This window comes from Triticum urartu, chromosome 6A, assembly GCF_056163025.1.
Source record: "Triticum urartu cultivar PI428250 chromosome 6A, HENAU_Tu73, whole genome shotgun sequence".
Taxonomy (NCBI): Eukaryota; Viridiplantae; Streptophyta; class Magnoliopsida; order Poales; family Poaceae; genus Triticum; species Triticum urartu.
The window spans coordinates 209,153,715-209,165,866 of record NC_141878.1 but is presented as its reverse complement, the minus strand read 5'-3'; the positions used below and the strand labels follow the sequence as shown (position 1 = coordinate 209,165,866).

At 42.5% G+C, this 12,152-nt stretch overlaps 2 protein-coding genes across 3 annotated transcripts; one reads left to right on the top strand and one right to left on the bottom strand.

Annotated features, from left to right (window-relative positions):
- The first annotated feature begins 1,197 nt into the window (after positions 1-1,197).
- Positions 1,198-5,241, top strand: LOC125512226 (protein FAR1-RELATED SEQUENCE 6). The gene is given in 4 exon segments (XM_048677320.2): positions 1,198-1,793; positions 1,885-1,984; positions 2,272-4,556; positions 4,822-5,241. Coding segments are annotated over 3 exon segments (2,532 nt in total). The 5' UTR covers positions 1,198-1,793; positions 1,885-1,929; the 3' UTR covers positions 5,014-5,241.
- A 1,995-nt stretch (positions 5,242-7,236) lies between these two features.
- On the bottom strand, positions 7,237-11,741 carry LOC125512227 (uncharacterized). 2 transcript variants are annotated; one of them, XM_048677322.2, is made up of 5 exons: positions 11,329-11,741; positions 9,582-9,837; positions 8,041-8,131; positions 7,582-7,648; positions 7,237-7,503 (listed from the first exon to the last, which is right to left on the bottom strand). In XM_048677322.2, exons 2-5 carry the CDS (start codon positions 9,697-9,699, stop codon positions 7,450-7,452), a joined length of 330 nt encoding a protein of 109 aa, XP_048533279.1. In that variant the 5' UTR covers positions 9,700-9,837; positions 11,329-11,741; the 3' UTR covers positions 7,237-7,449. The 2 variants fall into 2 exon arrangements, with proteins under 2 accessions (XP_048533279.1, XP_048533278.1); XM_048677321.2 differs by having other exon boundaries at positions 9,582-9,832; positions 11,329-11,739.
- Positions 11,742-12,152: the final 411 nt, after the last annotated feature.

The window sequence follows — 12,152 nt, the reverse complement described above, 5'->3', positions numbered from 1 at the left end:
TCATTAACGCACGACAACCTCGAGCAGCAGCTCGGCTCCGGCCATTACACACCCGATTAATGACGACTGCTCGAACCCCAGGATGGCGGCCTGGGTGACCCAAATCGCTCCGACTCCGGGCAGAGGCTGGACGAATCATGACAAGAGTCTGTGGTGTAGAAGTGCATGCTCTAACCAATGCAACCAAAAAACCAATCTGATAGAAGATACTAGGTAGCATATTATCCGTCAACACTCCCTCTCACGTGTGGCTCCCTCGGGCCTAAACATGGACCGAAAGTGGGATACAATTTAATTGCGTCAGCTGGGTCTTGAACTCAAGACCTCTTGCCTCTGATACCATGTAGAAGTGCATGTTTTAATCAATGAACCAAAAAACCGATCTAATAAAAAAGACTAGGCAACACATTATACATCAACACGTGAAGCAAAGAAAACCAATGGGGAGAGCCACCTATATAGAGAGTCTCCGAGGAACAAGAGACGTAAAGCGAATCAACATCAAGGATACAGAACGATCCAGAAAATTGGTTTCTAGACGTGAGGCAAGGGCGGCACTGCCTGAAAGCCCAACACACGTCAGCCTCTAAACAGACGGTGGCAGTACCGAATAACGTGGCGAGCTCCCAATCAACACAACGTACTCCATGTATAATAACATTGTGCGATGACCACACTATCCATGAAACACGTGGATGGACACGCAAGAAAAAAAAATCGCAGTCGAATCAATCACGGCGGCATACAGACGCACATGCAGCAGCCAGCCCATGAACCACGGGGCCATGCAGCTGGTCACAAGCAAAACAACAAGCAAAATCAAACACGCCGGCATGCAGCCCATGTGCGGGCCGATAGAATGTCCTCAGATCACAAACTAAATCGCTAGGTTCACCTCGACGTTTACACGCTTGTGTCCCTCACTAAAGCACGTGGCATGCTTCTATTGGCTGACTTTTCACTGATAAGAAAAAGTAAAAAAAAAACAGGGCCATGCAGCCTTGATCTATACCGAACGGAGCCTTGATCTATCTTGCAGAAGTTCCCTAATCACCATGCAATGCTCTCTCCATGTTGCTAAAGGGATCACATGAGCCATAAATGTTTGATATGACAACAGCACAATCAGATTCAACTATGATCTCTTCATTACCCATATCAAGAGCAGCCTTCGGACCAATGGCACGCACAAAGCTTCAGCCTCTTCAAGACTAGCACAGACATGGAGTATAATATATCCATCAGTAGCTTCACCCGTATTGGCCACAAACACAACATCCGTGTTAACTTTGAACCATACATCAGGTGATTTAATCCATCTAGATTTTCCACTTGACCTAGTCCGAATTTGTTCAGCACTGACATTTGGCACTTCAGAGGATCAGTAGCATGAACCGGCTTCTTTCCCTTATCATCAATAGTGAGGCATTCACCTGAAAAAGCCACAATGTAAGAACGATAATGCTACACTTACGGACCGCTGCTACGGACCAAGCGATACGCGCTGATGTGGAAACGTCCACGTCATCCCCACAGCCCACCCCTCTCGAGCAGAAAACAGCAGAAAAATTACTCACGCACAACAGCCAGACCGTCCGCCTTCTTCTACCTCGAAAGAAAAGAACAGCCTGCCGCCTCCTCGTTTTCCAGACGGGCCGCTCGGATTCCCTCGCTCCACATTGAACAGATGGCCGCTGGGATTCTAGGTCAGGCGGCGTCGTTGTCGCAGCAGGTCGTAGCCTAAACTGCTGTCGTGGCAGCCGGTCACCGTCGAAGCTTGAGGACTGAAGGAGGTGAGGTTCTTGCCCCAACATTGTTCAATCTTTGCATCTTCCATCTAACTTTTCTCGATCAGATTACGATTGATTTTTTTCGTTTCAACAGCTGCTGTCGTCGCAGCTGCTCACCGTCAAAGCTTCGACAACGTGGATGACGCTGGGGGTGGAGCTCTTGTGTGCCTGGGCGAGCTCGGGGACTAGAGGAGGTGAGTGTTTTGCCCCAATATTTTGTTATGTTTAATATCTGCACCTTTTATCTAGCTTTTCTTGACCGTGCGGTCGATGTTACTGTATGTTGATCGATTCTTATATTCCTTTCTTCTCTCTGAATCTACATGCCTCTGAATCTACAAGCTTCTGAATCTACATGCCTCTGAATCTGCATGCCTCTGAATCTACATGTCTCTGAATCTACAATATGTTACCATCCCCTATCAGTTTAGTTATATTGCCTTTGAACAATAATAATGTTTAAAGTTTTCTTGATTTATAGAAATGGATGATGGAACTGGTGGTGTTCAAGAATCAAGTGACATGTCGATTTCAAGCGATGATGACACCAATAAGCAACGGAATGAAAGCAATGTGGAACTTGAACATGACCTTGGTGAAGCTCAACCAGATGCCTTACTTGGAGACCCTAAATTGGGGATGACCTTTGATACTGAGAATGAGGTGCGAGAGTACTACAACAACTACGCTAAAGCAAAGGGCTTTGGTGTGACAAGAAGAAGCTCAAACAATGATGATAATGGACAGCTGAAGTATCTTACACTTTCGTGCTCTCGGTATGGTAAGACTCAGTCCAGATCAAGAAATATGTTGAAACCAAATCCAACAACCGGGTTAGGATGTAAAGCTAAAATCAATATTATCCGTGGTCCTGATGGGAAGTTTCATCTTTCAACTATCATTTTAGATCATAATCATACATTAAGTCCACACAAGTCTCGGTTATTCAGATGCAACCAAAAGTTAGACTTCCATGTGAAGCGAAGGCTTGAGCTGAATGACCGGGCTGGAATTCGAGTAAACAAGAATTTCAATTCTTTTGTTGTGGAAGCAAATGGTCATGAGAACCTAACTTTTGGTGAGAAGAATGCTCGCAATTTTCTAGAGAAAACAAGAAGGTTGAAACTTGGCAGAGGTGATGCTGAAGCGGTTCGTGATTATTTTGTCAAGATGCAATCCGACAACCCAAATTTTTTCAGTGTCATGGACCTTGATGATGAATCTCGACTAAGGAATGTCTTTTGGGCTGATGCAAGAAGTAGAGCAGTGTATGACTCTTTTCATGATGTCGTTAGTTTTGACACAACATATTTGACGAACAAATATGATATGCCTTTTGCTTGTTTTGTCGGAGTGAATCATCATGGACAATCAGTTTTGCTTGGATGTGCTCTATTATCAAATGAAGATACCGAAACATTTGTTTGGTTATTTCAAGCATGGCTCACATGTATGTCAAATCTCCATCCAAAAGCTATTGTAACCGATCAAGCAAAAGCAATTCAGAATGGTGTGGAAAGAGTTTTTCCAGAATCTCGATATAGATGGTGTTTGTGGCATATAATGAAGAAGATACCCGAGAAGTTTGGTGGATATGATGAGTATGATCACATTAAGGCTGCTATTGGCAAGGCAGTTTATGATTCATTAACAATTACAGAGTTTGAAGTTGCTTGGATGCATATGCTTGAGAAGTATGATCTTGGTGATAACGAATGGCTTAAAGGGCTTTACCGCCATAGGCACCGATGGGTTCCAGTATTTGTGAAAGATGCCTTTTGGGCAGGTATGTCTACTACACAACGTAGTGAGAGTATGAATGCCTTCTTCGATGGGTATGTTAATGCAAAAACTACATTGAAGCATTTTGTTAGCCAATATGAGAATGCTCTTCGTGATAAAGTTGAGAAGGAGAATATTGCTGATTTCAACTCTTTCAATTCAACCATACCTTGCATCACACACTTTGATATCGAGAAGCAATTTCAATCAATCTATACAAATTCGAAGTTCAAAGAATTTCAAGAAGAGCTAACACACAAGATGTATTGTGATCGGAAGTTAATATAAAAAAAAAGGGCAATGGAAACATATGAAATAACTGAGGATGTGCTGATTGACAAAGAAAAATGGTGGAGAAAAGATATTGTGTACCATGTACAATTCAGTGAGGAAGAGTTTGAAGTTAAGTGTCCATGTCGCCACTTTGAGTTCAGGGGGATTCTCTGTAGGCATGTGTTATGTGTGCTCACTCACAAGAAAATCAAGGAGGTTCCTCCACAATACATTCTTGATTGGTGGAGAAAAAATGTGAAAAGAAAACATAACTTCATCAGATGCACATATGGCGGCATGGAAGATACTCCTGTTGCAAATCGTTTTGATAGATTGTGCAACAGTTTCTACCCAGTTGCAGAGATAGGCGCCATGTCAGATGATTCATGCAATTCATTGATTGAAGATCTCTGCACCTTGAAAATTAAGTACTCTAGCAACTCAAGTTCTGAAAATAATAAGGATCAGGTTAGTGCACCAAAAGATCAATTGCAGGAAGAGGCGCCTTCTGATGGGAAGACAACAAGTAAAACTATACTAAGTCCAATAGCTGTTAGATGTGTTGGACGTCCTCCTTCATTGAGAAAAAAATCCAAGGTTGATAAGCTTATTCGTCAAGCAAATGAAAAGAAGAAGAAAGCTGAACTAAGGGAGAAGAAAAAGGCTGCACAAGAAGAGAAGAAGGCTGCACAAAAGGAAGCTGAACAAAAGGTATTCTCCCTATATTATGTTTTTATTCTGTGAAAATAATAACCCAAACTCGTGCGTGTTTTCTTACTAAGTATTTATTTCAAGCTCGCTCCATGAATTTGAAAAAGAAAATGTCCAATAAAAAAAGGAAATCATCACAGGATGATATTGTAGAACAAGATGACCAAACTTGTAGTAGCATGGCTGAGGTATGCTTATTTCTCACATTTTTATTTCTAGTAAACTCTTAAACATCCATGTAATTTTATCACTTTCTTTGGAGCAGAAATCATTTGACTTGGGCATTACCAATGGCGACATAAATCCACCCCAAGGATCAACTACAGTATCACTTGGAGGTTCATGGACAATGGTTATGCCCCAAATTCTCAGAGAATATACAAGTATGCTGTTTCAAGTTCAGCAAGGATCGACTGTAGTGCCTAATTCTGCAGCATTACACTTCAATGAAAATTAAGGGCTCGACGATATGATGGACCAGAGTTTGGACATGATTTACGTAGTTTGAAGATGTTGGATGCAATATTTTGTATGAACTTGTCAACTTTAATGTAATACCTGATACCTGATAGGCACCAGGGCACTAGAAAAGTAGACGGATTTATGTTTTGTCATTTTGTTTCGGCCCAAGGGACTTGAATTTGTCTCTGTTATATGGTTCAAGTATTAGTTGATTCCACTTTCAGTTCCAGTTCAAATGATTAGGTGATTCTTTCATGTCGATCCTAGCAGAAACATCAGCAGCAAATACTCTTTCAGTCTCAATAACACAATGACAGAATGTAAGAGGCAAGAATATGATGAAACCCACTTTTGTATTGATCTCAGCCAAGTACATGAGTGCACGAACGTGCTAGTCAGTCGTGGCTAACTAAATCCCTGAATAGGGAGATATGTTTACAGTGTACAACATCACGGAACAACAACAATATATAGGGATGTTTCCAACAGACATATTTCTTACTGAACTGCCTTGATTTTGTGCCCTTTCTGCATCAGCTGCTGGTGATGCTTACAGCTTTTGGATAATTCTGCTGGATCCTGAAAATGTTCACAGGGAGGGCACTAGCTGATGGTATGTTCAGAGAAGGATTGAGTCTGCACTTGTTTGCAGAGATGACATGTCCTGACAAGATATACACAGGCAACCATATGATAGTGTTGATGATGCAAGATTGAACAATATATTGGCTTGTTTAGCTTCTGTTATCAGAATTTGCATCTTGTGTGGTACTGTTTCATCACACATCTAACACAACTCTGAATCTGTCAAGCAAAAAGTAACATCATCAGACAACCAAGGGACATGGGCAATTTCACACAACATGCAGGATATTTGCGATTTTAGTTGCTCGACATGACAACAATGGAGGACCTCGCCGTGGCACAATCCGGCCAAGAGTTCGCGCCGCCGCAGCCGACGACCAATAGCTCGCGCCGCCGTCGCCGGAGACCAAAGATCTCGCGCCGCAGCCGCCGGAGACCAAGAGCTCGTGAGCGCCGCCCGCGTACGACTGAGCGCGCTGACCCTCGCCATGTCACGCTGCCGCTAATCTTGGGGAACATCCTCTCCGCCGCCAGCAATCGGCCGTCGCCGTCGCGTCGCCCGGGAGAGAAAGGGGATGAGCGGACGGTCTGGCTGTTGTGCGCGAGTAATTTTTCTGCTGTTTTCTGTTCGAGGGGGGTGGGCTGTGGGATGACGTGGACGTTTCCACATCAGCGCGTATCGCTTGGTCCGTAGCAGCGGCCCGTAAGTGTAGCATTATCGATGTAAGAATCCATGATGGAGCATTTTCCTTGGTCGTGGACCACATCATTTTGTAGGAACCAACCATGCCAGAAGTCTAGGCCAAGCCATGCTACTTCGATTTGATTTTGGAGAGTTTTCCTTGGTCGTGCACCACATCGTTTCGTAGAGAACCAACTGTGCCAAAAGAGTAAAAGGACCAAGCCACGCTACTTCGGTTTGATCTCGGCGAGGAGGATCAGAGGCAGTCAGAACTATGTATTTGAAAACACTTTCCTCCGAAAGATCCCCACCCCTCGCATCTGATCTCACAAAGTCACAAGGCCCAGGCCTTTGTACATTTAGCCACAGCAGAAAACTATTCTCATCCGCCATACCACATATATCTCTTTCCAAATTCCTTTTCCATTTGTTCTGCTTTGTAGCGAGATTATCAGAGGCTAGGGATTTAACATTCCACACCAAGTTCCACGTATTCCTGTCGCCCTTCCAAACAATACTACTTCCGGTCTGATTTCATCGGACTGCTTCAAATTACTATGCCAGCTTGTACGTACTTCAGACAAAGAAGTGCCTGGATGATTCGTAGTGCCAAGCCGGCACATCCTCCTTCCGTTTGGGTAGTTTTATCTTCAAAATCTCCTCCGCATCATTTGGCCAGAACATCTCCCGCACCAAAGTCCCGTTCCATTCCTTACTCTCACCTAAAAAAAGATCACAAACTCTGCTAGTCCGAGACCGTTTCCTGCTACTTCCTCCGTCCGGAAATACTTGTCATCAAAATGGATAAAAAGGGACATTTTGATGACAAGTATTTCCGGACGGAGGGAGTACTAAATAAATATACGTCTAGATACATCCCTTTTTATCCATTTTGATGACAAGTGTTTTCAGACGGAGGGGTACTAAATAAATGTAAATAAACACATAAACTAGGCAGGGGGAGACCACAATGCTAAATGTAAAAAAATAAACATAGTAGGACAAAAATATGTTACATTTACTTTAAAAGAAAAAGGGATGCCATCCTGTCACGAGGATAATCCACATTCATCACCCACACGCTTTGATTAAACCAAAGTTGAGTACATTCCAGCGATTAACAACGAGACCCCCGACAAATACCACCACCCTTTAATTAAGCAGCTAATCATATAGGCCCTCCTGCTCCCAGCCGTCCACGAGGAAATCTACCATTTCCTGCCATTGGAAAACCAAAAAGATAAGTAAAGACAAATGTGAAGAGTAACATGCTATGAGGTTTGCAGGAGATCTTACACCAAGAGGGATCGGCTGTGCAAATGTCTTGGTGCTTCCTAGCAGGCTCTCATATGTAGCATTCCAACTACAGTCAACAGGCATATGCATGACAAAGGGACCAGCGCCAATCTCAAACAGTTGTTGCAAAAAAGACACCACCAGGAACTAAAACTAATGTCTAATACTTCAAAGTTTACATGAGATTCCAGAAAAGGTGTTACACAAGATTCTGCACTCTTGGAAATCACTAGTCAAAACCAACAGACTGATGATACATATAATATATCCTCGAATCAAAGTGCGCCACAAATTATGATAGCCGGTCAGGAGGATGCCAGAAATTGAGTACACAACTTCAAGCAGGTAAGGTATTTAATGCTATGATAGACTAGTAGACTGTTTTGGTTATTGCAAAATCTTCCGAATATTCAAGATCTTTTAGGCTCCATTAGAACAAATGAAATGCATGAAAGTTACCCTATTTTTGGCTCCCGGGTCTTTTGACGCTGAGAATTAAACCTTCTGTTTCCAACCCACTGCTGTCTAGTCTGATTCCAGAGTAGAAGGCCTACAGAATTAGAAAAAATATATTGTCGGTTAAGCTAGAGTTTTGGCTGGCTGAGTAGCCACTGTCAGCAATTTCAAGATCATAAAGCACAGCTAACAACAGCAATTAGTCATAAATAGAGTAACATCACTACAAAGTCAGCACAACTACTGCGTATAGCCATATAAGATTATCATTTGTGAACACATCGTGACATAGTGTGTCAAGGAAATAATAGTCCTTGTTTGATGATCAAGATGAACAATACAAAGAGAGTGCTTTTGTTACTCCATTTATGTATTGCTTGCTAAGAGATTTTTGCATACTCTGGGAACCTCTTTTCCTTCAATCATGTTGCGGTTGGATATTTCAGTTAATTCAGAGGACCTGTTGATGCTGCACATGTTACATATGTGAAGCTGTGTTTCTTGTTGTCCTTTTCGTTCTACCATCGCCTTTTCTCATGTTTTATATCTTTTGACGCTGATTTTATATATTGATTTGTTCAGGCAGGGGATCAAGGTTTTCTCAATTCATATTATATTCATTTTGCCAATTCCCGTATTTATGATGCAATAAAACCTTTAACGCCTTAGCATCACCAACACCTTCCCACATGGTATAATGTTGATGCCGGTCTTTACATGCTTGCCAGTAAGGTCCACATTCACGCACAGATCATGTGTTTTTGTGGCATTCTCTGATACTGACGGTTTTGTTACTATCAGATAATTGATTGTTCTAGAAAAACAACAGCATAGCATCAGGATCCCTGAATAAAGTATACTCAACCCAGCATTTAAGTTTACTAGAAGGGTTGGGCGCGCTTCGCTGCACCATTGTTGTTGTTGGGATTTCATATAAAGATAAAAGTTGGTTTGTCGCGTGGGGAAGATGATGAAGTGTTTTCTTTTATAATGCAGTGTTTTAGTGAGCTTTCTTGGCGGTGTGGTTGTATGTTATCTGCTAATCAACCAATACTTATGTGGGAAAGTTTCTTGCGTTGGTGGCCGCTTGTACTATACGCATGTATTATATTAGTGTTATAGTTCAGATGTTGGCGCTTCTTTTTTTGAGATGGTGAGAGGCTGCACGGGACTGATGTGTTTTTACAGGCTGGTTGCTACCAATTAATTTGAGAAATAGTGGAGCCAATCAAAATCGTGAATCAAATTCAAAATTAAATACCTGAATTGAATGAAAGAGCTCATTGAGAAATAGTTGACACAGTCAAAACATGAACTAAATCCAAAATTGAACACCTCAATTTAATAGGAGAGCTCCAAAATTAGGGAGCATAGTGTATTAGATGATTATCTTCTGATGGTAACAAAGAAACAAAACAAATCTTTATAATTTTATTAATAATCTAGCTGGCATAATTATTTATTACTAGCTATAAGCCATAACCTAACTGAAGGTATATGGAAGTGAGAGGGCCATGCATTGTGGAAGGTTCGATTTTTTTTACCTTGATTTACAAACTCATTTGGGTTGCTGCTACTTCCAGCTCCATGCTGCTCACTAGATTGTGCTGCTGTGCTGATGGAAGACATGCTACGCTGCGACTGCAAGGCACTGTTCTCCATTTCACGTGGACTTGTACTCCAAAAATCTTCAGACAAACTACGATGTTTTATCGAGCGCCCTTGAATCCTTAAACCTTTAGAAGGCTCATCAACAGCTGTTATAGGAGTAGACTTCGCACATCCAAAACAATTTCTGCTCTGTTGCAAACCAGGATTGACCAATAAATGATTAGAACCAAGTATTTGAGAGAAGTTGCAAAAAAAAAAAGAAACAAGAAAATGCTTGTGTAAAACCTATTGTGAGATCACTTCCACTCCAAGCTTATAATAAGGTTTTACAGCAGTTGCCTGGTTTTCCATTGTGATTACATGAAACATGTCCACAATTAAGGCAAGGTAGTATGCATTAAACAGAACATTAATACAAAATCTAACTTGTGTGTCAATCATTTAAATAGTATCTACAGAATATGTGTTCATTTAAAACATTTGAAACTTCTCTCATTTGATATCGAATCAGTTATGATTCTATGCACATTTAAAACTGGATTAAGAATAAGTGCTCATTCGGACTTGATACTCGGTGTGGTGAAAAAGACGCTACACTAGATCTGCACATACTTACTGACAATATCCAAAAATGTCTTGTTTTTGGAATTCAGTAATTAACGAAGGTTATCATATTGATATTTGAGCGCATGGCAAACATCAGCAACTCTGGTGCATTCCCGTAAAATTTGGAAAGTTGTTAGCTAGATATGTTGAAGTTGAATCTATGTTTTTTGCAAAGGAAAAATATATACTACTCCCTCTGTACCGAAATACATGTCGTTGGAGTAGCTGAACTTTAGCTACTCCAACGACATGTATTTCGGTAGAGGGAGTACATGATAATACTCAGCAGTATACTCACATTCTTAAGCTTAAGTTTACTCAGAAATATCAGCCAATCTAAGCAACTAGTTACAGGACTGATAATTTGTCTTTTCTAGTTCCGCAAGCAAATACAAAATTCAATATCACTGGACCAAGCAAAACATCGATTTATGTTTCGCTGTTCCGTGCAAGCAGATTTATGCTAAACCTCCCTAGAAAGCCACTGTCTGGAAGCTTCAGGGGCAGGAAAGAACAAGGAGCTACAAGGAATCTAACAGCAGACCAAAAGTATCAGTCTATAAACAGACTTGCTGGAAAACCACCGAACATTCCTTGGGTAGGTAATGACCACGAACAAGAAGACATGGTACCATATCAAGCAATCATTCAGGTCGAGTTCAAACAGCTGACCCCTCCCGGTAACCAATTATTTCTGACCAACAGGAGCTTATCAGGTAAGTGAATACAGAGACCTTAAATGCATGTCTAAAACCTATCTAATAACAGAGATCATTGCAGATTGGCACCACTATCATGAACAAATTTCATCATATGAACCGCAGCAACCGACCGCCTACACGCCAAAAAAAAAAAATCACCTTGGTCTCATAGCGGTAGACTAAACTCTGAGAAACTACCGAGAATCACAAAATCATCCAAACCAAACGGGAGCACCGATCCACTTCCCGCGCGATACGATACAGGTCTCCTCTAATAACCTGAGACGGAGCAATCGCGCGGCAGCAGAGCGCCCAGCGGGCATGAACAAGGCGAGCGAGAGATGGAGCGAGGTGGATAGGCAGGGAGTCGTACCCCACGCAGGCGACGAGGCGGCGCACCCACGAGGAGAGCGACCCGCAGCCTAGCAGCATAGCATCCGGCTCGCCGTCGAAGGAGGCGCACGCACGGTCCCCAGCCCCGCCGCCGCCGCCGCAAACCCTAACCCTAGAACCACCCGCCCGTCCGGGGGATCCGCTACCTCGCACGCACGCACGCACGCACCGTTGCTCTCAGGCGCTGCTATTTTTTTCTCTCTCCTTGGAATTGGAATTTCGATCGAGGGGAGGAGGTCGGGGGATTAGGACATTATTAGGTGGCGGCTTTCTTCTCCCTTATCTGCTTTTGGGTCTGTGCGCGGAGTGGGGGAGAATCATTGCAGTTGGTTGGCGTTGCTGGGCTAGCTTTTTTCTTCTTTTTTCTTTGGAGCTACGTTGCGTTGCTAGGCTAGCTAGGCGCCCGGCAGGGGAAGATCCCGCGTGCGCGTGGCCAGATTGCTCCGCGTGTGCAGGGCGGGGGGAAAGTGGTAGCGCCCGTGCGAGGGTGCCAGGTGGGGCCTTCCCGGGGATTCGTTGGAACCCGGATCAGCTGAGACTACCCATAGTGGGAATAATATAGATAGTAACATCACACATATCTAGATAAAATAGATGATGTGACAAATAATAAATGAAGAAAAAAGGACATATAATAATATAGTTAGTTACTACTAGTATAAGGGCATTTTCAACAGTTTGTATGTTAGCTTGTTGGTAAAATATGACATGTCATCAACCAACACCTTAATATACAACAACTCCAATGGATTGTATGTAGTTTGCCTAATAGGATGTGAAATAATAAATAAGATGCTCTCTCAT